Source organism: Entelurus aequoreus, linkage group LG17 (genome assembly GCF_033978785.1).
Source record: "Entelurus aequoreus isolate RoL-2023_Sb linkage group LG17, RoL_Eaeq_v1.1, whole genome shotgun sequence".
NCBI classification, from domain to species: Eukaryota; Metazoa; Chordata; class Actinopteri; order Syngnathiformes; family Syngnathidae; genus Entelurus; species Entelurus aequoreus.
This window is the reverse complement of record NC_084747.1, coordinates 7,713,845-7,741,768: the sequence shown is the minus strand read 5'-3', so window position 1 is coordinate 7,741,768 and position 27,924 is coordinate 7,713,845. Positions and strand designations below refer to the sequence as shown.

At 41.4% G+C, this 27,924-nt stretch overlaps 1 protein-coding gene across 4 annotated transcripts; it reads left to right on the top strand.

The window, feature by feature from the left end:
• The first annotated feature begins 8,532 nt into the window (after window positions 1-8,532).
• LOC133632228 (zinc finger protein ZFP2-like) lies at window positions 8,533-27,715 on the top strand. 4 transcript variants are annotated; one of them, XM_062024540.1, is made up of 6 exons: window positions 8,533-8,830; window positions 14,951-15,423; window positions 15,645-15,755; window positions 18,279-18,411; window positions 20,367-20,864; window positions 27,388-27,715. In XM_062024540.1, exons 2-6 carry the CDS (start codon window positions 14,986-14,988, stop codon window positions 27,426-27,428), a joined length of 1,221 nt encoding a protein of 406 aa, XP_061880524.1. In that variant the 5' UTR covers window positions 8,533-8,830; window positions 14,951-14,985; the 3' UTR covers window positions 27,429-27,715. The 4 variants fall into 4 exon arrangements, with proteins under 4 accessions (XP_061880524.1, XP_061880523.1, XP_061880520.1 ...); XM_062024539.1 differs by lacking the exon at window positions 27,388-27,715 and having other exon boundaries at window positions 18,297-18,411; window positions 20,367-23,257; XM_062024536.1 differs by lacking the exon at window positions 27,388-27,715 and having other exon boundaries at window positions 20,367-23,257.
• The last annotated feature ends 209 nt before the right edge of the window (window positions 27,716-27,924 follow it).

The following is a 27,924-nucleotide window of genomic DNA, read 5'->3' as shown; positions in this document are numbered from 1 at the left end:
TTTAACAGGATCTCTGTAAGGGTCTGGTTATGTCTTTCCATCAATCCATTACTCCATGGACTGTAGGCAGCAGTGGTTTTCACTTCAATATTAAAGTTCTCAGCCATGTCTCTCATTTCCTCATTATTGAATCCCCCTCCATTGTCACAAAAAAACTTAGATGGGGCTCCATGAACACTCACCCAGGAATGAATAAAGTGCCTCACAATTTTCTCTGGATTTTTTTTGTGGTAACAATGCTACCAGCACTGAACCTGGTGAAGTGATCAATCATGTGGAGGTAGCACACATTTGGTTTTAGCTCGTGTAGATTTAATGCCACAGTTTCATTGTATGTTGAAGCCATTGGTAGACCAACTGATGACTTTGGTTTGGGCTTGTTGTACTTGAGACATGTTTCACAGCTGCTTACGATGTCCTTCAGAATAGAAACACTCATCATCATTACTTCCAGCACTAATTAGTAATTTTTTGAGTTCATCAACTGAGGCATGTCCAAATTGCTTGTAAAGTTTCACCAATACTTTGTGTTTTTCATCTTTACTCATGCCATCGCTTATGGCCAGAACCTCATCAGTTTGGGGTTCATTCTCATGGGTGGCTGTGCAATCTCTGTCCACTAAGCTTACACAGTAGTGTCCTGAGGATGTAATATCAAGAGGCACTGGTTTCTGAAACATTGTGGCTTTATCATTCTCAATGTCAAGCACTGCTTTTGCCCTCTTAAGTGACGTTTTACTTAGTAGTAAAGGAATGTTCACTGACACCACCTCAGTCTCTATGTGGCACCTGGTTTGGCCTATTTTAGCTGAGACTTTTACTTTTTTTATGGAATGAACAACTTGTCCATCACCAAACTTAAAAGCTCTTCTACTCTGTGTATTTTCCATTTTTTTCTTGTCACTCTCCTTCACTCTCGCATTGACCACTACTTCTTACGAAGCAAGTCAAGTAAGTCGAATGAAGTCCAGCAGCAGGACCAAAACCAAAGTCTGCAGGATATCAATCTCCTTACTCAGGCTGGGGATGAGGAACCAAGCATAGCAGTGCCCAACCTGTCACAGGACAAGGACGAAAGCCACAAATCAGGTGGCCAAAATCCTGTGAGAAAAGAGAGTGGGAGACAATTGACACAGACATCAGCAAACTCCTCGGACAACTGAAGGGAACTGCAATCAGAAAGCTGGAGAGAATGGAAGACCTAATTTACAGCTATGGTTCGAATCGATATGGAACAGCAGAGAGAAAGAAAAGGACAGTTACACCGACAAAGTCCAGGAGGCAGCAGGAGATTGAACGGTTAGTTAGGGAAAGAAGGCAGCTGAAAAAACAATGGAAAAGATATCCAGAAGAGGAAAAGGAGTGAATTAACCTTCTACAGGCAGAAATCAAGAACAGACTGTCAACCTCGAGGAGAGCTGAGAATCTGAGAAGGAGGCTTAAAATGAAGGAGAGAACTAGAGCAAACTTCTTCAAAGACCCCTTTAAGTTTGCAAAAATACTTTTTACAAAGGACAAAAGTGGCAAATTCACAACATCAAAGAAAGATCTTGAAGCTTACCTCAAACAGAACCACACTGACAGCCAGCGGAGCGGACCGAAAACTCTCCCACCTGATATGCCACCAATAGAGTCCCCAGAACACCACATGGACACTAACCCTCCCAAGTGGAGTAAAGTGGAGAGAATTGTGCGATGAGCAAGAGCTGCATCCTCTTCTGGGCCCAATGGAATTCCATACCGATTCAATAAGAAATCTCAGAAGGTTTTACACTTTCTATGGAGGCTGATGAGGGTGGTGTGGCAGAAACAAGCAATTCCAACTGCATGGCAGAGGGCAGGAGGCATCCTGATCCCCAAGGAAAAGGACTCTGTGGACATCAGACTGTTTCGCCAAATCAGACGTCTCAATGTTGAAGGCAAAATCTTCTTCAGTGTAGTGGCTCACAGGCTGGCCACCTACCTGGAAAGGAACCAATACAGGCTCGGCCCTAACCAATCTGGCGCCCTAGGCAAGATTTTAGGTGGCGCCCCCCCACATCGGCAGTGAAGTGTATATACTCACAAGAAACTGAATAGCTTTGTCTTTGACCTTTTTTTTTACTTAAAGAAAGCAAATTAACAATCAGAATAGTTAACAAGATAAAAAATAAATATGAATAAATAAATGAATACAAAAAATAAAAAATGAATATCTAACAATTTATTGTCATCATTACAGTGAAATGCTGAATAGCAGAATGTAAAGTAACAGTATAATATATTATATGAGAATGTTATGTTATGATTATCTTTAACCGAATTGAAGCAGTGCTCAAATTAAAAAACAGCATTCCCTCTCATGTGATATTGCTTAATTAACATTAATGATGTGCACTTTAACAACTAGGCTTACAACTATACCTAATATATAAAGGGGTGGAGAAGTGACTATTACCTGCAGAGCAAACATTAGCTAACCAGAAGGCAATAACAATGTAAACAAAAAACACCTGCTTAAAAGATCTAATACAAATGTCTCTGAGGAATGTAAGGTGGGACCGTGGGAGTACTGTAATTACCTAACGTTACATTATTATTTTCCATAACAATTTAGCCCCCTCCACAATATTAACCCGACGTTAAAACAGAACTAGCTATTTATTGATTAGCAATTGCCGAATCATGTAACATTAGCTTAATGCTAAAAAGCCAGGTTACTATCACCAGTGTTGGGTTAGTTACTGAAAACCAGTAACTAGTTACAGTTACTAGTTACTTCATTTTAAAAGTAACTCAGTTACTTACACCAAAAAGTAATGTGTTACTGTGAAAAGTAACTATTTAGTTACTTATTTTTTTCTTCTTTTTTTTTTAAAGCTCCCATTAATGCCCTTTTAGCCTTCATTTCAGTACTGTTATTGCACTGGAGAATAATACAATGTGTTGATCAACTTGACATGCATTTGCATCACTGAACTCTGCTAAGCAATGTGGTCTACATACAACACACAAAGACAAAGATATGTTTCAAAGGGCCAATTTGTTTTTGGCCAGAACAAATTGACAAAACTATTTTAAATAGCTGCAACATAACATACATAAGTAACAAACAGCATAACAACAGAATAGCTGAAAAGCAAGAAAGGCACACACTACCTACACAAAGCCTAACCATGCATTTTTTCCTCAAGGAATTCTGACACAAAATCATGTCTGAAGCCCAGAACACTCTACACATTTCCCCAGTTTTAGTTTAGAGATAAGGAAAGATTGGCCTGGCCCTCTAGCATCCCTCTTTATGTTTGTGAACTTTATAGTCTATACATTTAGAGTGATGTGATAATCAAACACTCTAGAAGTCTAGAATGAAAGAGTATATAAGAGAATTGACAGCAACGTTCCCTCTAAGGCAGTGGTCCCCGACCTTTTTGTAGCTGCGGACCGGTCAACGCTTGAAAATTTGTCCCACGGACCGGTGGGAGGGGTGGGGGCGGGGGGAGGGTGTATTTAAAAAAAAATTTTTTTTTTTTTTTTTTTTTTTACATAAATAAATACAATCATGTGTGCTTACGGACTGTATCCCTGCAGACTGTATTGATCTATATTGATACAGAATGTATATATTGTGTTTTTTATGTTGATTTCATAAAAAAAAAAATAATTATATATATATTAATTTTTTTATTTTATTTTTTTTAATTCTTGTGCGGCCCGGTACCAGTCCGCGGCCCGGTGGTTGGGGACCACTGCTCTAAGGTGCGCGCCTGTGCAATTGCGCACTGCTCAAGCGTCCTCTGCGCACGGCAAATCTATGCCACGCACAAAATCAAATAAAAAAATAAGCGCATAACAATTTTCGACACACGGACACGACAGAGAAAACAGTTATGTAATGTTGTAACAAATAATATTTCTATTAAATAGGCTTTACTTTGCATTTTAATTAACGTGGGATTATTTTTTGTATTTAAAAATAATAGTACCAACTTTTTTTTTTTTTCTCCAACATTTGTGGCACTGGCGTGGCGCCCCCTGATGGACGGCGCCCTTAGCATTTGCCTATACGGCCTATGTCACGGGCCGGCCCTGAACCAATATATTGATACTTTGGTGCAAAGAGCAGGGATTCCAGGCTTCTCGGGGTGCCTAGAGCACACGAACATGATATAGAGTCAAATTCAAGCTGACAAAAAGGGTGGACGAGATCTTTATGTTGTGTTCCTGGATCTAGCAAATGCCTTTGGGTCAGTTCCTCATGATCTCCTCTGGGTGGCATTCCACTATTTCAGTGTCCCGGATTCCATATCTGGTCTTGTCAAAGCCTATTTCCAGGACCTACAGCTATGCCCTACAACTGGTGAGTGTACCACAGCATGGCAGCGACTTGAAATAGGAATAATAGCAGGGTGTACCATTTCACCTCTTGCTTTTACAATGGCTATGGAGGTCATCATCCGAGCCTCTAGGTGGGTGGTAGGAGGTCAAAAGAGTAAATCAGGTCTTCGTCTCCCGCCTATAAGAGCCTATATAGATGATATGACCATCCTCACCACAACCAAGTCGTGTGCTAGGCGGCTGCTGAACAAACTGCAAGAAACCATCCAGTGATGGAAATAAAGCCAAGCAAGTCTAGAAGCATCTCGGTGGTGAGGGGGAAGCTGATGGAACATTGATTCTGTGTGGGTGAGGAGGCTATACCAACAGTGTTTGGGAAGCCTGTCAAGAGTCTTGGATGTTGATATCATGCCACCCTCAAAGACACAGGGCAAGTGGACCAGCTCAAGAAGGATACTATAACTGGCATTGAAAACATCGATAAGACCATGCTCCCTGGCCGGTTGAAGCTGTGGTGCCTCCAATTTGGGTTGCTACCCAGGCTAATGTGGCCTCTTACCATCTACGAGGTACCAACCACAAAGGTAGAAAAGTTGGAGAGGGTGGTTAGCTCATTTGCTAGGAAGTGGCTGGGTCTTCCCAAATGCTTCAGTAACATCGGACTTTATGGAAGAGGTGTTCTGGAGCTTCCTGTTTCCAGCCTAGTAGAGGAGTTTAAGTGTGCAAAGGTAAGGCTGGAAATGACGCTAACAGAGTCTTGTGACCCATGTGTTGCCCAAACAGCTCCTACCTTGGTGACCGGAAGGAAATGAACTGCAGCGGCAGCTACTCTGCAAGCAAAGAAAGATCTTCGGCACAGAGTCATCATTGGCTTTGTGCAGCAGGGGAGAGGAGGCCTTGGCCTTGGTGAGAGCAGACCGTTGTGACATACGGCTGCTCCAGCTCAGCGACGTCGGCTGGTTGTAGAGGAGGTACGTCGGCACAAGCAAGCAACTAGATGTGCAAAGGCTGTCTCACAAGTCAAGCAAAGACAGTGGATGAGCTGGGAAGGAGTTGAGAGGAGAAAGGTCTCATGGAGGGAGCTACTGGGCATGGAGGCAGTTCACATCAGCTTCATCTTACGCTCCACTTATGATGTCCTTCCCTCCCCCTCCAACCTCAAACAGTGGTACGGAGAGGACCCCACATGCCCCCTCTGTCCATATCCAGCTAACCTCAAACACATACTCGTTGGCTGCAAGTCAAGTCTGTCACAAGGGCGCTACACCTGGCGGCACAACCAGGTTCTGAAGTGTCTAGCAGCCCCGTTAGAGGCCAGAAGAGTGAAGACCAATGCCCTGCCCCCGCCAAAATTACATCATACATCCACAAGAGAGTTCATCCGAGAAGGTGCAGTCAACCAAAGGCCATATACCAGACATAGGCCAGCTCGGAAGGGCTCGTGACTAGAAAATGGTGGTGGATCTTAATCAAAAGCTCTGCTTTCCTTCAGAGATAGCCAGATCAAACCTCAGACCAGACCTTGTGCTCTGGTCCTCCTCACTGCATATCGTGTACATAATAGAACTCACGGTGCCCTGGGAGGCCGCTGTGGAGGAGGCATTTGAACGCAAAAGCCTTAAGTACACCGAACTGGCAGCTGATGCTGAGCAGAATGGATGGAAAGCCAAGGTCTGCCCAGTGGAAGTTGGCTGCAGAGGTTTTGTGGGCCGGACAACCATCAGGCTGCTTAAGGACATTGGAGTTCGAGGCCAAACCCTGTGAAACACCATCAAAGCCCTCTCAGGAGCAGCAGAGACAGCCAGTCGGTGTCTGTGAGTGAAGAGGAGAGACACCATCTGGAGCTCTAGTAAGACCTACATCACATAATGGTTAAAAGCAGAGGGGGGCTCGCCTGGGACGCCAGGTGTTTTCGATGAGCCCTCTGGAGGTGTCGTGGGCCTATCATTGAAACACCGGTGAAGGAGGGTGCCCACCTGATGACCTCAATGAAGGTGTCAACCATCCCCCCACCTCATCTGTCCCCCATTTTGCAATCCCACCTAACTAGGTCCAACACCATAACCGCTTTGAAGCAGCTCCGAAGGAGATAGCCTACTGTTACCACTCTACTCAGGTTATTTTGTATCATGGGATTGTTCCGTCTAGTCCTAAAATTGAACTGTATGAATGTAATTGTCCAGCCATTTTTCACCACGGACTGTTCTGGTGCATGCACTGTCAATTACAGCTGAACCTATGGCTTCTACCATGAATATTTCAGCATCAGATACTGAATCTTTAGAAAACAATGTAACATTGCACTGTTCAATTGCTTCTGTCTCTGCATTTTCCTCTGTCATTTTTACATGTTCAGCCTTTTTTGGGCATTCCTTAGCCCAGTGAAATGTACTCTGGCAAATTGCACACTTTGACCTCCTACCGTACCTATCTTGTGGGTTTGAGCCAGTCAATTGCACCCTCTTTTGGTCGGGTTGTAAACGAAATTTCCTTTGTCTCTTTTTCTTTGATCCACATAAAAAGCAACATCTTCACGCATGTGAATTCCCCCGCTGCATGTGAGCGGCTGCATATTGTCTCCAAAAATCATTTTTAAAGCTGACTTCTGACTTCATGCTTGCAGATGTAAGTGTTGAACAAGCTGTATGCGCAAGCTGTTTATAGTTAACATCGAGACTGGCCGTATCTAACAACTTGAATGCTAAAACAGCGTCGGGAAGAACCATGTCAAATTTGCGCATTTTGTTGTACCTCTGCTTGAACTGGACGATGTAATCCACCTTGGAAACTTTGTCTTCTCTCCGAATCTTGTCAAAGTCCGTGTATGCATCATACGCTCTGTCCTTTTCTTCTTTTAAGAATACATTATCCAATGCCTTTACAAGGGTCTTCATCCCATCATCTTTGTTCAAATCATCCGCAGGTATTTCCGAAGCTGTATCTCTAGCTCTCCCCCTCAGTGATAGAGCAACAGCTAAGGCTTGTTTCTCCTTATCCAGGTTGGTAGGACGTATCCACATTTCAACTTCATTTTTCCAGCTCTCATATGACTTATTTCCTTCAAACGCAGGAGGGACTCTGTAGTTAGCGTTGTTAACCATCCTCTGCTACCATTGATAATCCAATGACGACAACCTTCTTCTTTGTATAAGTATACTTTACTGGGTTTAAGTTCAGGGAACACAATAACAAACAGGCCACTGCCGTTCACATAACAGACTTCCTACCAGAGCCCGCGCATAGAGCAATGCATGCTGGGAGGTACCGTAAATACACTAAAAGAGTGTCTGAACCGTAAGTACCATAATAATGCGCACTGCAAAAACAGAACATTTACACAAAGCACCTCCTACTGACTTGTGATTGGTCAGACCGTGCCCATCTTAATCACATGGCTAATTTCAATATAAAAAATTGCGATGTAACACAATTGAATATCTTATATGCTCAAACAGTAATGTGTTTATATAAGTTTAGATTGTGTTATGATGTTTGTAATGGGGAAAGACGTTAATGTGTCTTGTTTTCATGTTTGCATTTAAGATAGTTGACATTTAGCATGATAGCTGTTAACTGGCGATTAGTGATGTTAAGTGCCTAAGATGGTAGTTATTGATTAGCAGTGCGATGAGGGCTTTCTGCTGGTGAGTGATTAGCACTACAGTTAGAGCCACCTATCGCTAGGTAGAAATGAGCAGTTTCACCAACATTTTTATGTGAAACCATATTACTAACTGTCTGGTGTTTTACAGGATTCATGGAAGTTTATTGTCATAGCAGCACACGATACACATGAGATGGCACACAATTTACGTGAACAAAAGGATTGGTCCTGGTGGAGATCTACACTCTTAGTGCTTTTCTTCTTTATTCAGAGTAATCATTTGACTTTCTAAAGGTTTTTAACCAAAACAACTCAGTGGGTTGAAAAATATTTCTGTTTCCAATTGTAGTATTTAAAATGTAGGATTTTTTTTATTCGATGTTTGCCCTTTTTCTGGTTTGAACAACAGCCATGGAAAAAGTCTGTGCACGTGCTTGTATATATATTTTTATTTTATTTTCAAACAGTAGTTGTCCATAATTTGATGTTAGATACTTTTGCCAACCATTGTTTTAAAAGAAGATTAAATTGCCTTTATTTTGAAAAAAAAAATGATGTGGAGTAGGAAACGGAAGTTGCGGACTTCTAGCGCATGCGCAAATGTACTTTAAGCGAAGCAAAAAGACGAAGACCGCATGCTATGGTTGTTCGGAGAATTTTCGAATTCACGATCTTAAAGTCATATGATTCACAGCAAATATAGCAACAAATATCTCAATTGGTATTTTCCAAAGCCACGAAACGTGCATTGAGTTTGGAGCGATATCTGAAGTGAAGATTGAAGACGTGATAGAAGATGGACGACTACTGCTATGCTAAGATGGCGACGTCCGCTAAAACAAAGTGAAAGAGAATCAGCGCCACCAACTTCCAGCAAATCACCAACGGAGATAAAGACGAAAGATGAAGGTGAGTGACTTGAAGTTTTGTCATTTGAAAACTATTTCAAGCCCTTAAAGCCTAAATTAGCCGGCTTTGTTGAAGAATGTAAAGAAAGAGCCGCCATGATTGTTAGCTTGAAGAAGGCAGTGGAGTTCACATCAGAGGAGATGAAAGAATGCAAAAGTCATTTTTAAATTGTATTTCCTAGTTCTTAGTAGGGCTGGACAATTAATCCCATTTTAATCTCAACTTCATTTAAGACATGACACGAGCATAAACATGTTATTGTAAAAAAAAGAAAAGAAAAAAAGATGAACAGCCCGCGGAACGTGCATGCAATTCTTGAGCCTGTAACGGTTAAAGGGATGAGTGAGTGTATGATTGAAAAAAAAAGACCATGTCTACTAGAATGTGCTACTTTTTATTTGACACAGTGCTAGTATGTCTAATCAGTAGGGGTGTAACGGTACACAACAATTTTGGTTCGGTACGTACCTCGGTTTAGAGGTCACGGTTCGGTTCATTTTCGGTACAGTATGAAAACAACAAAATATACATTTTTGGGTTATTTATTTACCAAATTTGTAAACAATGGCTTTATCCTTTTAACATTGGGAACACTATAATAATTCTTCCCACGTTAATCAACATTAAACTGCCTCAAGTTGTTGCTCAGATTAAATAAAATGACACAACTTTTCTTCTACATATAAAAAGTGCAACATTAAACAGTTTCAAGTCAACTCATCATGCTTAATTTATTACAGCATTTGGAAAGCCTGGAGTTGATTTTTATTATGTAAATGTTATATTTTTATCAACATGTGATAGCAGGGACCCTGCCATTCAAAACTAGGCTGCTCCATTACTAATGATTAAAGGCCTACTGAAAGCCACTACTACCGACCACGCAGTCTGATAGTTTATATATCAATGATGAAATCTTAACATTGCAACACATGCCAATACGGCCGGGTTAACTTATAAAGTGCAATTTTAAATTTCCCGGGGAACTTCCGGTTAAAAACGGATGACGTATGCGCGTGACGTCGCGAGGTCCACGGAAGTGTTTGGGCCCTATTGGACACTCTGTTTTCTTCTACATAATTCCACAGTATTCTGGACATCTGTGTTGGTGAATCTTTTGCAATTTGTTTAATGAACAATGGAGGCTGCAAAGAAGAACGTTGTAGGTGGGATCGGTGTATGCGGCTGGCTGTAGAAACACAACAAGGAGGACTTTGACTTGGATAGCAGACGCGCTAGCGGCGAACTCACCTTGACTTCCTACGTCTCCGGGCCGCCGACCGCATCGTCGATCGCTGGACTCAGGTGAGCACGGGTGTTGATGAGCAGAGGAGGGCTGGCTGGCGTAGGTGGAGCGCTAATGTTTTTATTATAGCTCTGACGAGGTCCCGTTGTTAAGTTAGCGTCGTTAGCAACAGCATTGCTATGCTTCGACAGGCGTCAAATACACATTAATGTCCAGTGTTTGGTTCCGTGTCTCCTGATAGTAGTATTGTTGATCTTCTGTCTATCCTTCCAGTCAGGGATTTATTTATTTTGTTTCTATCTGCATTTGAGACAGATGCTATCACGTTAGCTCATGCTAAAGAGCTTCGTCGATGTATTGTCGTGGAGATAAAAGTCACTGTGAATGTCCATTTCGCGTTCTCGACTCTCATTTTCAAGAGGATATAGTATCCGAGGTGGTTTAAAATACAAATCCGTGATCCACAATAGAAAAAGGAGAGAGTGTGGATTCCAATGAGCCAGCTTGTACCTAAGTTACGGTCAGAGCGAAAAAATATATCTCTTGAACTGCATTCTAGTCCGTCACTCTAACGTTCCTCATCCACAAATCTCTCATCCTCGCTCAAATTAATGGGGTAATCGTCACTTTCTCGCTCCTAATATCTCTCGCTCCATTGTAAACAACGGGGAATTGTGAGCAGCACTACCGCTTGTGACGTCACGCTACTTCCGGTAGGGGCAAGGTTTTTTTTTATCAGCGAGCAAAAGTTGCGAACTTTATCGTCGATTTTCTCTACTAAATCCTTTCAGCAAAAATATGGCAATATCGCGAAATGATCAAGTATGACACATAGAATGGATCTGCTATTCCCGTTTAAATTAAAAAAAATCATTTCAGTAGGCCTTTAATGTAACTATAGCTGAAAAAATAGTACAATAGGAGAGACTACACACACACCGCACAAAGAGCTAACACACACACACACACACCGCAAAATGAGCTAACGCTACGCTAAAAGCTAATTAGCCTTCACCTCAAGCCAGGACTGCAAGCGAGCTGAGCTGCAGTTTACGTTTCTAGAAGGTCAACGGGCTCATAGTGATGTTACTAGTAGTTGACTGGGAGGTGTTTATTATCATTTGGGGAGAGTTAGCTGCCTGATGATCACCTGCTAAACACTTATCTGCTCGACGCTGAAGCGCTGGCTACATGCGCTCTGAATACGCACTGCTGATTGGCTGTTAAAGCTTTGTGTGTAACCAATCAGATGGTTGTGTGGGTGGGACAATGCTGGGTGCTGAGACAGAGGCAGAAGAAGCAAAGCAGCTTGTTAAGAATTTAGCTTAGAAACTCGTTCGGTACACCCCCGTACCGAACCGAAAGCCACGTACCGAAACGGTTCAATACAAAACACGTACCGTTACACTCCTACTAATCAGTAGGGGTGTAACAGTACGGGTATTTTATCGAACCGTTTCAGTACGGGGGTTCCGGTTCGGTTCGGAGGTGTACCGAACGAGTTTCCACACAGACATATTAAGTAGCGTAACGCACGTTGTGTAAACAATACTCAAAATGCAGGACATCTGAGGCATCCAAGAAACTCCGCCCCGACAGCTCCGCAAAAGAGGACACGCCCGGTGAAAAGAGGACGCACGGCCAGTCGATCCCAGCCCGTTAGCCGCCAGCATGCCAGCAAAAGAGGACATGTCCGGTGAAACCGGTCGCTGCTAGCTACTACCAGCGACCGGGCCAGGTCCTGACCAGACGTCCTCCCCCCACCGGACACGCCCTCCCCTGTGGGGCTGCCCGGGCGGTGCCCCCCAAACGCCTCAAATGTCCGGCACCTCGAGTGATGGCTGCGTGTATTAACAATGTACGTTCAGAGTAAGAAGCATTCGTGAGGGAAGGGGAGAGACAGAGAGAGCGAGAGAGTTATGATAAACGCTTTTTATCCATAGATTTATCAGATTTAATTTTTTATTATCTATAGCAGGCGTGTCAAAAGTGTGCCCCGGAGGCCATTTGCGGCCCACAGCTAATGTTTTAAAGGCCCACGGCACATTCTAAAAATACTATTAAAATAAACAAAAACATAACAAAAGTGAAATAAAAAAGGTTAAATGTAATTAAGAAAAAGTTGCAATGTTGACTAATAAAACAAAGCTGTTTTTTTTTCCTTTCAAACTGTCATTGCTCAAAACATAATATTGAATCAAAGTCAATGTTATTATGAATTATTGACCTATCCAAGGTTCTCATTTCTTCACATCAAATATTCCACTAAGAAAAATATTTTTGGTGGAAGATTTTGCAAATTTGGTAAATAAATAACCCAAATATGTATATTTTGTTTTCTTACTGTACCGAAAAGGAATCGAACCGTGACCTCTAAACCGAGGTACCTACCGATCCGAAATGTTTGTGTACCGTTACACCCCTACTAATCAGTAATCACTGAACTCAACAAAAAAGTAAGACCACATGATTTTCGCTTTAATGTAACCCCCGGAATTGGCCACTAAAACAGAATCTGCTAGTAAACGCAGAATTTCACGGAAATGGACATAAATGTGAGTGAAATGTTGTCATTGTGAGGAGAAGAAACATTTGTTTGGGACAATAATGTGTCCGGTACCCCTCGTTCATCCCCGAAACACTCAACCACCCTGTCCTGAACTAAACAATGTGGAGACGGCCACTTGCAACAGCGACTAAACTATGAAGCTAAAGCTAGCAAGAACAATCCACACACCACAAATCACTTCTTGTGTTGTTGTGAACGGCATCACGATGTAAGATCAATGTACAAACAGGAAGGCAGTCGCAACTTGAGAGGCTTTCTTTATTATAGCCTCGAGTTTTCTCAAAACTCACACTTTCCGTTTTGATTGATTGATTGGTTGATTGATTTTAGAAAATGTTATTCATGACACAAAAAGCAAACAATCTATTGTGTAAAATAAGTGTGAGAGGTAAGAAACGGAATACAGAACAATTTAAACAGAAAACCTGAATTAGATTAGTTTTTCATATTGCTATAGTCGTTTTAATTTATTGTTACTAGGATTGTTATTTTACGCGTTATTTATTTGTTACTAATGTATATCTGGTTGTTCTTTTAGATTATATTTAAAATTGGGTTTTGGTGATAATGTTTTTATGTTTTCAAATTAATAAAAAAATGGTGTTATTTATCGTGATTCCAAAATAATTGTGATTATTATGTTTTGCCATAATTGTCCAGCCCTAGACGAGGTATTGGAAAGGACTTCATGATAAACTATGTATCACGGTACTTGAGTCACGATACAATAGTCTATTGTAATATTGTGACATGGAGTTTTACTGACATTTTTACAAAATCACTGAAAATTTCAAAAAACTACTTAAAATTAATGTTGTATAAATGTATACTTGATGACAGTTATTATTTATTGGACAAATTGTGTCAAAAACAAAGTAGTTCCAATGATCGTTGCAGTTGTCCAGAAAATGGATCAAATTTCTTGCATTTAATATCTAAAAAAGTCCTCTTCTTCTTAACTACAGACTTCTTTCAGATAGATATTATCTTTTTTAGTTTTGCGATGTATTTCAATATTGACTTTTCCCCCACTGTTAGTTTGTAGTATCCTAATGTCCATCGCAGCAGATGTTTTCTACTTTCTGTGATTCTAGCTGAACTTTTCTGAGTCTATGACAAGTCATGTAAACATTGATCCATCATTCTGGCAAGGCACTAAATGAATGGCCATGAAACACTACACACTAGGGTTGTCCCCATACCAATAATTTAGTACCGGTACTAAATGTATAGATACTTTTCCAAATAAAAATAACTATGAAAAATTACTACATTAAACACTCACAGTCAAAGAACAATTTTACACGGTTAAAATATAAATTAAAAGGCATTAAACACATTGGGCTTCTCTTGTTGCACCCAAAGAACAATTTACAATTTTCCATATTACAAATAGTCTGCTATAATCAAGGATTAGATTGGAATAGAACATAAAGTTTTACTGACATTATATAAAGTTATTCTTAATTTATGGTTGCCACTCCTGGTCTGTGCTTTAAGAAAAATACAATTATTAATGAAGTACTAAAAACAAAACTATGAATACATGTACACAGATAAGCCATGTAGCAGGTAAAACACATTTATTAAAGGCCTACTGAAAGCCACTACTAGCGACCACGCAGTCTGATAGTTTATATATCAATGATGAAATCTTAACATTGCAACACATGCCAATACGGCCGGGTTAGCTTACTAAAGTCAATCAATCAATCAATGTTTATTTATCTAGCCCTAAATCACAAGTGTCTCAAAGGGCTGTACAAGCCACAACGACATCCTCGGTACAGAGCCCACATACGGGCAAGGAAAACTCACCCCAGTGGGACGTGAATGACTATGAGAAACCTTGGAGAGGACCACATATGTGGGTAACCCCCCCCCCCCCCCCCCCCCCCCCTCTAGGGGAGACCGAAAGCAATGGATGTCGAGTGGGTCTGACATAATATTGTGAAAGTCCAACACATCAGCGAAAGTCCAGTCCATAGTGGGGCCAGCAGGAACCATCCCGAGCGGAGACGGGTCAGCAGCGTAGAGATGTCCCCATCCGATGCACAGGCTAGCGGTCCACCCCGGGTTGGGAGCAGAGTAGAAAAGAAAAGAAAAGAAATGGTAGATCAACTGGTCTAAAAAGGGAGTCTATTTAAATGCTAAAGTGCAATTTGAAATTTTGCTCCGAAATATCCTGCTGAAAACGTTTCGGTATGATGGCGCCTGCGCGTGACGTCACGGATTGTAGAGCACATTTTGGGACAGCACGGTGGCCAGCTATTAAGTCGTCTGTTTTCATTGCAAAATTCCACAGTATTCTGGACATCTGTGTTGGTGAATCTTTGAACAATGGAGACAGCAAAGAAGAAAGCTGTAGTTTGGAACCGGTGTATTGCGGCCGGCTGCAGCAACACAAACACAGACGGTGTTACATTGTTTGCATTCCCGAAAGATGACCGTCAAGCTTTACGATGGAACAGAGAGGTCAAGCGAACACGGTTGGATTGGACCACACACAGAAAGTCCAGTGTATTATGCAGCAATCATTTCGAAAGATCGTGTTTCGAAGAGGGTCCCTTGCTTAGGGCAGAGATGGGCATCGCCACCCCCCGTCGACTGGTGCTGAAGAAAGGGGCGGTGCCAACTATTTGGCCAGACATCAGTGGCAGTGTCACTGTCAGTGCTCCCAGTGCCAGTGCTTCGACAAGTTCAGACCACCCCACCCCCTCCTCAAGTGGACAGACCGTGCACATGAGGTCTGCATTTGCCGAAAGGGAAAGGAAGAGGGTAAGGATCTTGATTTCCAGTTTCCATAGTCATACTCACAGACATAGTAATAGACTACTCCATGAACAATGAAATATATATATATATTCTACATATAATTATTGCTTCAAGTTCTAGTCAAGTTCTTCTGCAGTATAAAGTATCGTACATTTACTGACATTACTGTCAATAGTGTCAATAGATTACAATAGACAATAATATAAAGTATTGTACATTTACAGACAATAGATCAGATCATGGCCAGTACGACTACGGCATCAGTGGCGGATGCGGTGGATGAACCAATGGCAATGGCACTGGATTTGCCTGATGAGGAGGGCCATCAAGATCAGGTTCCATTTGTTTTCCAAATCAATGTTTAAATGGATTACAGTTCAAGCCCAACAGAGAAAGTATTCATAATTTATGTAAATGAGGTATCCATATTACAAACTCCGTTTCCATATGAGTTGGGAAATTGTGTTAGATGTAAATATAAACGGAATACAATGATTTGCAAATCCTTTTCAAGCCATATTCAGTTGAATGCACTACAAAGACAACATATTTGATGTTCAAACTCATAAACTATATCTTTTTTTTGCAAATAATCATTAACTTAGAATTTCATGGCTGCAACACGTGCCAAAGTAGTTGGGAAAGGGCATGTTCACCACTGTGTTACATGGCCTTTCCTTTTAACAACACTCAGTAAACGTTTGGGAACTGAAGAGACACATTTTTGAAGCTTCTCAGGTGGAATTATTTCCCATTCTTGCTTGATGTACAGCTTACCGTATTTTCCGCACCTAAAAACCACAATTTTTCTCAAAAGCTGACAGTGCGGCTAATAACCCGGTGCGCCTTATATTAGGATTAATATTAATATTTATTTTCATAAAGATTAGGTCTCGCAACTACGGTAAACAGCCGCCATCTTTTTTCCCCGTAGAAGAGGAAGCGCTTCTTCTTCTACGGTAAGCAACCGCCCCCATAGAAGAGGAAGCGCTTCTTCTACTGTAAGCAACCGCCAAGGTGAGCACCCGCCCCCGTAGAAGAAGAAGTGCGCGGATATTACGTTTTATTTTATTTGTGTGTTTCTCTAAAGACCACAAAATGTCTCCTACTAAGAGACACGCGTACAAGGTTCCACTGACTTTTGATATTCCTGTGAACCGCACTGTGGATACAACGGGAACACGTACGGTGAATATTCGCACCACAGGTAATGAGAAGTCGTCCTTCACTGTGATTCTAGCTTGCCATGCTAACGGCCAGAAACTTCCACCCATGGTGATATTCAAAAGGAAGACCTTGCCAAAAGAGAACTTTCCAGCCGGCGTCATCATAAAAGCTAACTCGAAGGGATGGATGGATGAAGAAAAAATGAGCGAAGAAAGTGAGCTTTAAATGTTTATTTTGTGTGTTGTGGGACACTAACGTATGAGCAACGTTGAGTTATTGATGTTGCTATTGCTCTGCACTAATTTGAGTGTTACTATTTTTGTGATTGCAATTTTGCACATTACATTTTGGGAGTGAACAGAGTTGTTAGAACGCTGGTTTGTAATATATTATTAAAGTTTGACTGACCTATCTGACTGTTTTTTTGACATTCCCTTTAGCGTAGCGTAGGTGCGGCTAATAACACAGGGCGGCTAATAGGTAAACAAAGTTTTGAAATATGCCATTCATTGAAGGTGCAGCTTACAACACGGGCGGCTTATGGTGCGGAAAATACGGTAAGTTGTTCAACAGTCCGGGGGTCTCCGTAGTGCTATTTTAGGCTTCATAATGCGCCACACATTTTCAATGGGAGACAGGTCTGGACTACAGGCAGGCCAGTCTAGTACCTGCACTCTTTTACTATGAAACCACGTTGATGTAACATGTGGCTTGGCATTGTCTTGCTGAAATAAGCAGGGGCGTCCATGGTAACGTTGCTTGGATGGCAACATATGTTGCTCCAAAAGCTGTATGTACCTTTCAGCATTAATGGTGCCTTCACAGATGTGTAAGTTACCCGTGTCCTGGGCACTAATACACCCCCATACCATCACACATGCTGCCTTTTCAACTTTGCACCTTAAACAATCCAGATGGTTCTTTTCACACCACGTCCACAGTTTCCAAAAACAATTTGAAATGTGGACTCGTCAGACCACAGAACACTTTTCCACTTTGTATCAGTCCATCTTAGATGAGCTCAGGCAACTGTAGTTACTGACAGTGGGTTTCTGAAGTGTTCCTGAGCCCATGTGGTGATATCCTTTACTCACTGATGTGGCTTGTTGATGCAGTACAGCCTGAGGGATGGAAGGTCACAGGCTTAGCTGCTTACATGCAGTGATTTCTCCAGATTCTCTGAACCCTTTGATGATATTACGGAGCGTACATGGTGAAATCCCTAAATTCCTTGCAATAGCTGCTTGAGAAAGGTTTTTCTTAAACTGTTCAACCATTTGCTCACGCATTTGTTGACAAAGTGGTGACCCTCGCCCCATCCTTGTTTGTGAATGACTGAGCATTTCATGGAATCTACTTTTATACCCAATCATGGCACCCACCTGTTCCCAATTTGCCTGTTCACCTGTGGGATGTTCCAAATAAGTGTTTGATGAGCATTCCTCAAATTTATCAGTATTTATTGCCACCTTTCCCAACTTCTTTGTCACGTGTTGCTGGCATCAAATTCTAAAGTTAATGATTATTTGCAAAAAAAAAGAAAAGTTTATCAGTTTGAACATCAAATATGTTGTCTTTGTAGCATATTCAACTGAATATGGGTTGAAAATGATTTGCAAATCATTGTATTCCGTTTATATTTACATCTAACAATTTCCCAACTCATACGGAAACGTTGTTTGTACATGTAGCTGTTTCTCCATTTCCAGGGAAATACAAGAGAACAAGGATGCCAGACGGACTGGGTACCAATTGGGACAGCACCAACGGCAATGACTAGTAGCAAGAGCTCCCAAACAGGGCAAATACATCATAGATCAAAGGGTATGTCTATTTCGGTGATGAACATGATTCTGCACATCACAGTACACATTGCACAGCTGCCTGTGCAGAATAGAGTAGACAGATACATTAGGTGATTCAAAGACAATAATTAGTATGTGATCCTAGTTTAAAGGCCTACTGAAAGCCACTACTAGCGACCACGCAGTCTGATAGTTTATACATCAATGATGAAATCTTAACATTGCAACACATGCCAATACGGCCGGGTTAGATTAGTAAAGTGCAATTTTAAATTTCCCGCAAAATATTCTGCTGAAAACGTCTCGGTATGATGACGTTTGCGCGTGACGTCACGGATTGTGCAGACATTTAGGGACACCATTGTGGCCAGCTATTAAGTCGTCTGTTTTCATCGCAAAATTCCACAGTATTCTGGACATCTGTGTTGGTGAATCTTTTGCAATTTGTTTAATGAACAATGGAGACAGCAAAGACTAAAGCTGTAGGTGGGAAGCTGTGTATTAGCGGCTGGCTGCAGCAACACAACCAGGAGGACTTTGAGTTGGATAGCAGGCGCGCTACCGTGAGTATGCAGCTTTGGCTTCCAAACATTTGATCGCTTGCCCGTACGTGTGTGCCGCTATGTGCATGTCACGTACGTAACTTTGGGGAAATATATGTGCTGTATGAACTTTGCGGAGGTGAACGGTACTTTGGGCTGTGGGATTGAGTGTGTTGTGCGGGTGTTTGATTTGTATTAGTGGGTTATATGGACGGGAGGGGGAAGGTGTTTGTTATGCGGATTAATTTGTGGCATATTAAATATAAGCCTGGTTGTGTTGTGGCTAATAGAGTATATATATGTCTTGTGTTTATTTACTGTTTTGGTCATTCCCAGCTGAATATCAGGTCCCACCCGCCTCTCACAGCATCTTCCCTATCTGAATCGCTTCCACTGCCCTCTAATCCTTCACTCTCACTTTCCTCATCCACAAATCTTTCATGCTCGCTCAAATTAATGGTGTAATCGTCGCTTTTTTCGGTCCGAATCGCTCTCGCTGCTGGTGGCCATGATTGTAAACAATGTACAGATGTGAGGAGCTCCACAACCTGTGACGTCACGCTACTTCCGGTACAGGCAAGGCTTTTTTTATCAGCGACCAAAAGTTGCGAACTTTATCATCGATGTTCTCTACTAAATCCTTTTAGCAAAAATATGGCAATATCGCGAAATGATCAAGTATGACACATAGAATGGACCTGCTATCCCCGTTTGGATAAGAAAATCGCATTTCAGTAGGCCTTTAAGAGTGGCATTATGTGGGGTGAGTGATGTGAGTAAGTGAGTGGGCGAGTAAGGAGAGGTAGTGGTAGCATGTGCAGGAGTGTTAATAGCATGGTGGATGTCCGCTTGTGCCCCGTGGAAATAATAAATAAAGTGAGCAAGCTGTAACTAATCGACGGCCTCGTCCTTCCGACCAAAGAGCGGAGCTTTATGGACCCAGTGTTACCCCCGACACAACATGGGCCCTGGAGGGAACGTCTCCCCTGCGCTCCTCGACCACGGTCTGGGAGCCCACAAACAGGAAAGGTGTAAAGCAACCCTTGCAGAGCGGCGGCTCCCTGTTTAAAGTGTCACCTTTATAGTTAGTTTAGAAGCCCAAATACCTCCATATTGCACTCCACACACCCTCTTTATTAACCAGTAGAATTGTCCTTTGTTGCCTTTCTTCCTCTCCACCATGTTATTGCTTGTATGCACTTTGTGTGTGCGTTTTGACACACTCAACATCATGCGCCTCGGCTCTGTAGTCACCGCCGCACAGCAGCATTCAGGTGAAAGAACGGTACCGGTACTTTTCAAAGGTGCTATAGTACCGATTTCAATTGATTAGTACCACAATACTTTATTAGTAGCAGTATACTGTACAACCCTACTACACACACATACAGTACATAGAAGAAAGTGTGTTTTTGTTGTTTGTGTCTTGCAGACGTCCAGCAGCTGATCGGTAATCCAGAAGAAGTTTCCCCTCAGTTAGGGGGGAGCTCCACTTTGAAGCAGGAGACTCCACAACCACCCTGCATTAAAAAGGAAGAGGAGGAACCCTGCATCACTCAGGAGGGAGAGTGTCTTCTAGGACGAGAGGAAGCTGATTACACCAAGTTTCCACTGAGTATTCTCTCTGTGAAGGAGACTCCACAACCACCCTACATTAAAAAGGAAGAGGAGGAACTCTGCATCACTCAGGAGGGAGAGTGTCTTCTGGGACGAGAGGAAGCTGATTACACCAAGTTTCCACTGAGTATTCTCTCTGTGAAGACTGAAGATGATGAAGAGAAACCACAATTAGACAACCTCTTAGCTCCACTATCAGATAGTGAGGCTGAAGACGAGGTTGAAGTAACTTTGAGCAGCGATACAGACTGTGAAGGTGATATGAGGACTCACACCGACAACAAACACTCTGAATGCTCTACAAAGAAGAGAGGTAAAAAAAAAAGCTCTACAAAGAAGAGAGGTAAAACATGTTTGAGCTGCTCGGTTTGTGCTAAAAGTTTTACTAAAAAGACCAGTTTGACACTACACATGAGAACACACACAGGTGAAAAACCCTTTAATTGTTCAGTTTGTGGCAAAAGCTTTTATCAAAATGGCAATTTGACTGAACACATGAGAACACACACAGGTGAAAATACATTTAATTGTTCAGTTTGTGGCAGCAGCTTTAATCATAGCAGCTCTTTGTGTCGACACATGAGAACACACGGAGAAAAAACAATTAATTGTTCAGTTTGTGGCAACAGCTTTCATCATAACAGCTCTTTGACTCAACACATGAGAACACACGCTGGAGAAAAAACATTTAATTGTTCAGTTTTTGGCAACAGATTTCATCATAACAGCTCTTTGACTCAACACATGAGAACACACGCTGGAGAAAAAATATTTAATTGTTCAGTTTGTGGCAAAAGCTTTAATCATAGCAGCTCTTTCTGGCGACACATGAGAACACACTTTAGAGAAAAAACATTTAATTGTTCAGTTTGTGGCAACAGCTTTCATCATATTAGCTCTTTGTGGCGACACATGAGAACACACCTTGGAGAAAAAACATTTAATTGTTCAGTTTGTGGCAAAAACTTTAATCATAGCAGCTCTTTGTGTCGACACATGAGAACACACGCTGGAGAAAAAACATTTAATTGTTCAGTTTGTGGCAAAAGCTTTCGTCATAACAGCTCTTTGTGGCGACACATGAGAACACACGGAGAAAAAACATTTAATTGTTCAGTTTGTGGCAACAGCTTTCATCATATTAGCTCTTTGTGGCGACACATGAGAACACACGCTGGAGAAAAAACATTTAATTGTTCAGTTTGTGGCAAAAGCTTTAATCATAGCAGCTCTTTGTGTCGACACATGAGAACACACGCTGGAGAAAAAACATTTAATTGTTCAGTTTGTGGCAAAAGCTTTAATCATAGCAGCTCTTTGTGTCGACACATGAGAACACACACAGGAGAAAACACATTTAACTGTTCAGTTTGTGGCAAAAGCTTCCGTCATAACAGCTCTTTGTGGCGACACATGAGAACACACGCTGGAGAAAAAACATTTAATTGTTCAGTGTGATGTAAAAGGTTCCCACATAATGCAGACGCAGTAAAACACATAAGAACACACAAGGGAAAATAACCTATTAGCTGTTTAGTTTGTGGTATGTTGCTCATATGTGGTGACATCCACCCTACCCAGGACCTCCTCACTGCTTCTTTCACAAATATCTGAGGTATTCATACAAACTTGGATTATTTGGAGCATAATCTTATCCACTCATGACCCCATGTCTTCTCTTTATCTGAAACCTTGCTGAACAGTAAGATAGATGATGCTTCAAGTGCTTGGTTACTCCTTCTTCAGTCCTGGGGCCTCATGTGTCAAGTTTGTGCACGCTCAAAAACCTGCACTACACCCTTTTTCACTGCAAAGTTGAGCTGTATCAAAACTGACGTTGACGCATAAGTGATGCCGGGTAACTGTTTGCATAACAAACTGCCAACTTTTACTCCTCAAACTGGTTGATGTACAAATCAGAGACTTATGAACAATTAACCCCCAACACCCACAACCCAACCCCCACCTCCCTCGACATTCGGGCATAACAGGTTCAATCTGGCCCGCGAGATGAATTTGCGAAGTGTAAAATTCAGCTGTATTTTTAATGAAAGAAACTGCTGTTCTAAATGTGTCCACTGGATGGCACATTAGCAATTCTGTTGGGCAAGCAAATAGCATAGCAAGTATACCAAGCAAGAGGTAGACGGTAAAGCGGGGCTGTGACTCCTCCCCCTCCACCCAACGTAAAACAGGAGTAAAATAAGCAATCAGTAACCCCACTTAAAATGCAGCATGAGACACTGCACACTGATATAGTTCTGTGAAAATGATTGTCTTCTGTGCAAATGTAAAGAAAGTGAACAGTGTGTGATTTACTGCAATACTGTCAGTCTTTTCACTTTTTATTTGTGCTTTGTTGAAATTGTTCACACATTGCACAGCTTTTATTTTTCTATCAATACACATTATGTCTAGAAGACAGGAAGTAACTCAACACTCTTGAATAGTTTCTACCTCAGTTTGTATGGTTTGTTGAGTTAGCACAGGATTAATATGTGGAAATGACAAATGAGTTAGTTGATACATAGAATAGTTTTTATTCATGCTTTATTTTGTTTTTTGTTCAAATCTAGATGGGTTGTGACTTAAAGTTTAATAGAAACACTGAGATTAAGTTTAAGTTCATTGCGTTCTTTAAGGTGTTTTTGAAAATGCACCATTTTTTTCCCTCAGAATTTTTAACTACCTTGAAGTGTTTTGTCAAGAGGATTATTTGTGATGTGTACATTTTCCGAATGTGATCGTTCTATTTTGGGTTGAAGTAAAATAAAGAAAACAATCTGTCGTATTTTGAAGTTATCATGCCATGATTTTACCCGTCCCGCCCACGTGGAAATAGATTTTCCTCCATGCGGCCCCTGAGCTAAAATGAGTTTGACACCCCTGCTGTAATGTGACTCATGTGAGCAGGTTACTGTATAAACACATTTTGTTATAAGTTATAAAAATGTGTTCAGTTCTCAGAGACACATCAATGTCAGGCTGACAATCGCTCTTCCGCTTTCTCCAAACACGAGAACAAAGCAGCTCCTACTGACTTGTGATTGGTCAGACCGTGCCCATCTTAATCACATGGCTCATTTCAATATAATAAATTGTGATGTAACACAATTGAATATCTTATATGCTCAGACAGTAATGTGTTTATATAAGTTTAGATTGTGTTATGATGTTTGTAATGGGGAAAGACGTTAATGTGTCTTGTTTTCATGTTTGCATTTAAAGGCCTACTGAAAGCCACTACTACCGACCACGCAGTCTGATAGTTTATACCGTAATTTCCGGACTATAAGCCGCACCTGACTATAAGCCGCACCAGCTAAATTTAGGGGAAAATACAGATTGCTCCATATATAAGCCGCACTCGACTATAAGCCGCAGGGTTTTGATGTGTAATTAGCGTAGTATATAGGGGTTCCTGCTACCACGGAGGGGATTGTCGGGACAGAGATGACTGTTTGGGAACGCAAAGCGTCCCATTTATTAACAATAAATCTTATAATCATTCAATCAAACTTTCACATCTTTGACATGGCAAACAGCATTCGTGCAGAGTACAAATAATACAACGGTGCAAAGTAATACAAAGTGCTCGCCTGTACGTTATCAAAATAACCAGTCTTTAAGTCAGTCTTTAATCATTGTGTCATCGTCTTCCTCCTGCGTACTAAAACCACCGAAATCCTCTTCGTCGGTGTCGGAGAAGAACAGGCCGTATATAAGCCGCACCCTTGTATAAGCCGCAGGGACCAGAACGAGGGGAAAAAGTAGCGGCTTATAGTCCGGAAATTACGGTATATCAATGATGAAATCTTAACATTATAACACATGCCAATACGGCCGGGTTAACTTATAAAGTGACATTTTAAATTTGCCGCTAAACTTCCGGTTCGAAACGCCTCTGAGGATGACGTATGCGCGTGACATAGACCGGGGAACACGGGTATGCCTTCCACATTGAAGCCAATACGAAAAAGCTCTGTTTTCATTTCATAATTCCACAGTATTCTCGACATCTGTGTTCGTGAATCTGTTGCAATTATGTTCATTGCATTATGGAGAAAGAAGCTGAGCAAGCAAAGAAGAAAGTTGTCGGTGCGAAACGGACGTATTTTTCGAATGAAGTCAGCAACAACAGTACACAGCCGGCGCGTCTTTGTTTACATTCCCGAAAGATGCAGTCAAGATGGAAGAACTCGGATAACAGAGACTCTAACCAGGAGGACTTTTGACTTCGATACACAGACGCCTGTAGAGAACTGGGACAACACAGAGTCTTACCAGGATTACTTTGATTTGGATGACAAAGACGCAGACGTGCTACCGTGAGTATGCAGCTTTGGCTTCTAAACATTTGATCGCTTGACCGTATGTGCGCAACTTTTTTTTTGCGTATGTACGTAATTTTTTAAAAATATATAAGCTTTATGAACCTTGGGTTAGGTGAACGGTCTTTTGGGCTGAGTGATTGTGTGTGTTGATCAGGTGTTTGAATTGTATTGGCGTGTTCTATGGAGCTAGGAGCTAGCATAGGAGCTAGGAGTTAGCATAACAAAGACGTAGGTGTTTTTATGCAGGATTAATTTGTGTCATATTAAATATAAGCCTGGTTGTGTTGTGGCTAATAGAGTATATATATGTCTTGTGTTTATTTACTGTTGTAGTCATTCCCAGCTGAATATCAGGTACCGTGAGTATGCAGCCTTGGCTGCTAAACATTTGATAGCTTGACCGTATGTGAAGTGAAGTGAATTACATTTATATAGCGCTTTTTCTCAAGTGACTCAAAGCGCTTTACATTGTGAAACCCAATATCTAAGTTACATTTAAACCAGTGTGGGTGGCACTGGGAGCAGGTGGGTAAAGTGTCTTGCCCAAGGACACAACAGCAGTGACTAGGATGGCGGAAGCGGGGATCGAACCTGCAACTCTCAAGTTGCTGGCACGGCCGCTCTACCAACCGAGCTATACCGCCCCAGTATGTGCGTGTCACGTACGTAACTTTTTAAAAATATATAAGCTTTATGAACATTGGGTTAGGTGAACGGTCTTTTGGGCTGAGTGATTGTGTGTGTTGATCAGGTGTTTGAATTGTATTGGCGTGTTCTATGGAGCTAGGAGCTAGCAGAGGAGCTAGGAGCTAGCATAACAAACACGTAGGTGTTTTTAATGCAGGATTAATTTGTGGCATATTAAATATAAGCCTGGTTGTGTTGTGGCTAATAGAGTATATATATGTCTTGTGTTTATTTACTGTTGTAGTCATTCCCAGCTGAATATCAGGTACCGTGAGTATGCAGCCTTGGCTGCTAAACATTTGATAGCTTGACCGTATGTGCGCGTCACGTACGTAACTTTTTAAAAATATACAAGCTTTGTGAACATTGGGTTAGGTGAACGGTCTTTTGGGCTGAGTGATTGTGTGTGTTGATCAGGTGTTTGAATTGTATTGGCGCGTTCTATGGAGCTAGGAGCTAGCAGAGGAGCTAGGAGCTAGCATAACAAACACGTAGGTGTTTTTATGCAGGATTAATTTGTGGCATATTAAATATAAGCCTGGTTGTGTTGTGGCTAATAGAGTATATATATGTCTTGTGTTTATTTACTGTTGTAGTCATTCCCAGCTGAATATCAGGTCACCCCCGGCTCTCACAGCATCTTCCCTATCTGAATAGCTTCAACTCCCCACTAGTCCTTCACTTGCACTTTACTCATCCACAAATCTTTCATCCTCGCTCAAATTAATGGGGAAATTGTCGCTTTCTCGGTCCGAATCTCTCTCACTTCATGCGGCCATCATTGTAAACAATAGGGAACTTTGCGTATATGTTCAACTGACTACGTCACGCTACTTCCGGTAGGTGCAAGCCTTTTTTAAAAATCAGATACCAAAAGTTGCAATCTTTATCGTCGTTGTTCTATACTAAATCCTTTCAGCAAAAATACGGCAATATCGCGAAATGATCAAGTATGACACATAGAATAGATCTGCTATCCCCGTTTAAATAAAAAAAATTCATTTCAGTAGGCCTTTAAGATAGTTGACATTTAGCATGATAGCTGTTAACTGGCGATTAGTGCTATTAAGTGCCTAAGATGGTAGTTATTGATTAGCAGTGCGATGAGGGCTTTCTGCTAGTGAGTGATTAGCACTACAGTTAGAGCCACCTATCGCTAGGTAGAAATGAGCAGTTTCACCAACATTTTTATGTGAAACCATATTACTAACTGTCTGGTGTTTTACAGGATTCATGGAAGTTTATTGTCATAGCAGCACACGATACACATGAGATGGCACACAATTTAGTAGCAAGTGAACAATAGGATTGGTCCTGGTGGAGATCTACACTCTTAGTGCTTTTCTTCTTTATTCAGAGTAATCATTTGACTTTCTAAAGGTTTTTAACTAAAACAACTAAGTAGCTTGAAAAATATTTCTGTGTTTCTTGTAGTATTTAAAATGTAGGTTTTTTTTCCTCGATGTTTGCCCTTTTTCTGGTTTGAACAACAGCCATGGAAAAAGTCTGTGCACGTGCTTGTATATATATATATTTTTATTTTCAAACAGTAGTTGTCCATTATTTGATGTTAGATACTTTTACTAACCATTGTTTTAAAAGAAGATTAAAATGCCTTTATTTTGAAAAACCACTGCTGTGGAGTAGGAAACGGAAGTTGGTGACTTATAGCGCATGCGCAAATGTACTTGAAGCCAAGCAAAAAGAGAAGACCGCATGCTATGGTTGTTCGGATAATTTTCGAATTCACGTTCTTAAAGTCATATGATTGACAGCAAATATAGCAACACATATCTCAATTTGTATTTTCCAAAGCCACGAAATGTGCATTGAGTTTGGAGCGATATCTGAAGTGAAGATTGAAGACGTGATAGAAGATGGACGACTACTGCTATGCTAAGATGGCGACGTCCGCTAAAAGAGAACATGAAAGAGAATCAGCGCCACCAACTTCCAGCAAATCACCAACGGAGATAAAGACGAAAGATGAAGGTGAGTGACTTGAAGTTTTGTCATTTGAAAACTATTTCAAGCCCTTAAAATTGAAATTAGCCGGCTTTGTTGAAGAATGTAAAGAAAGAGCCGCCATGATTGTTAGCTTGAAGAAGGCAGTGGAGTTCACATCAGAGGAGATGAAAGAATGCAAAAGTCAAATGAAGAAAGTGGAAGAGCAAAACAAGCGCTTCCCATGTTTGGCAAACGCCACATTTCAAATATTTAGCTCGCATTACTAAGCTAAGTTATTGATGGAGTCCATCAAGTTATTGGATGGATGTTAGAGTGGACATAACAGCCACTATGTCGAAGTCATCCTCCATCTTGTAAACACTGTAGCAGCTAGTGAAAGATTAA

Excerpts from the sequence above, each read along its gene's own strand:
- LOC133632228 (XM_062024536.1), top strand. The coding sequence starts at position 14,986 with ATGGAGACAGCAAAGAAGAAAGCTGTAGTTTGGAACCGGTGTATTGCG. Across the intron at positions 15,424-15,644 it reads CCGAAAGGGAAAGGAAGAGG|ACAATAGATCAGATCATGGC; the intron begins GTAAGGATCTTG and ends GTACATTTACAG. Across the intron at positions 18,412-20,366 it reads AATACATCATAGATCAAAGG|ACGTCCAGCAGCTGATCGGT; the intron begins GTATGTCTATTT and ends TGTGTCTTGCAG.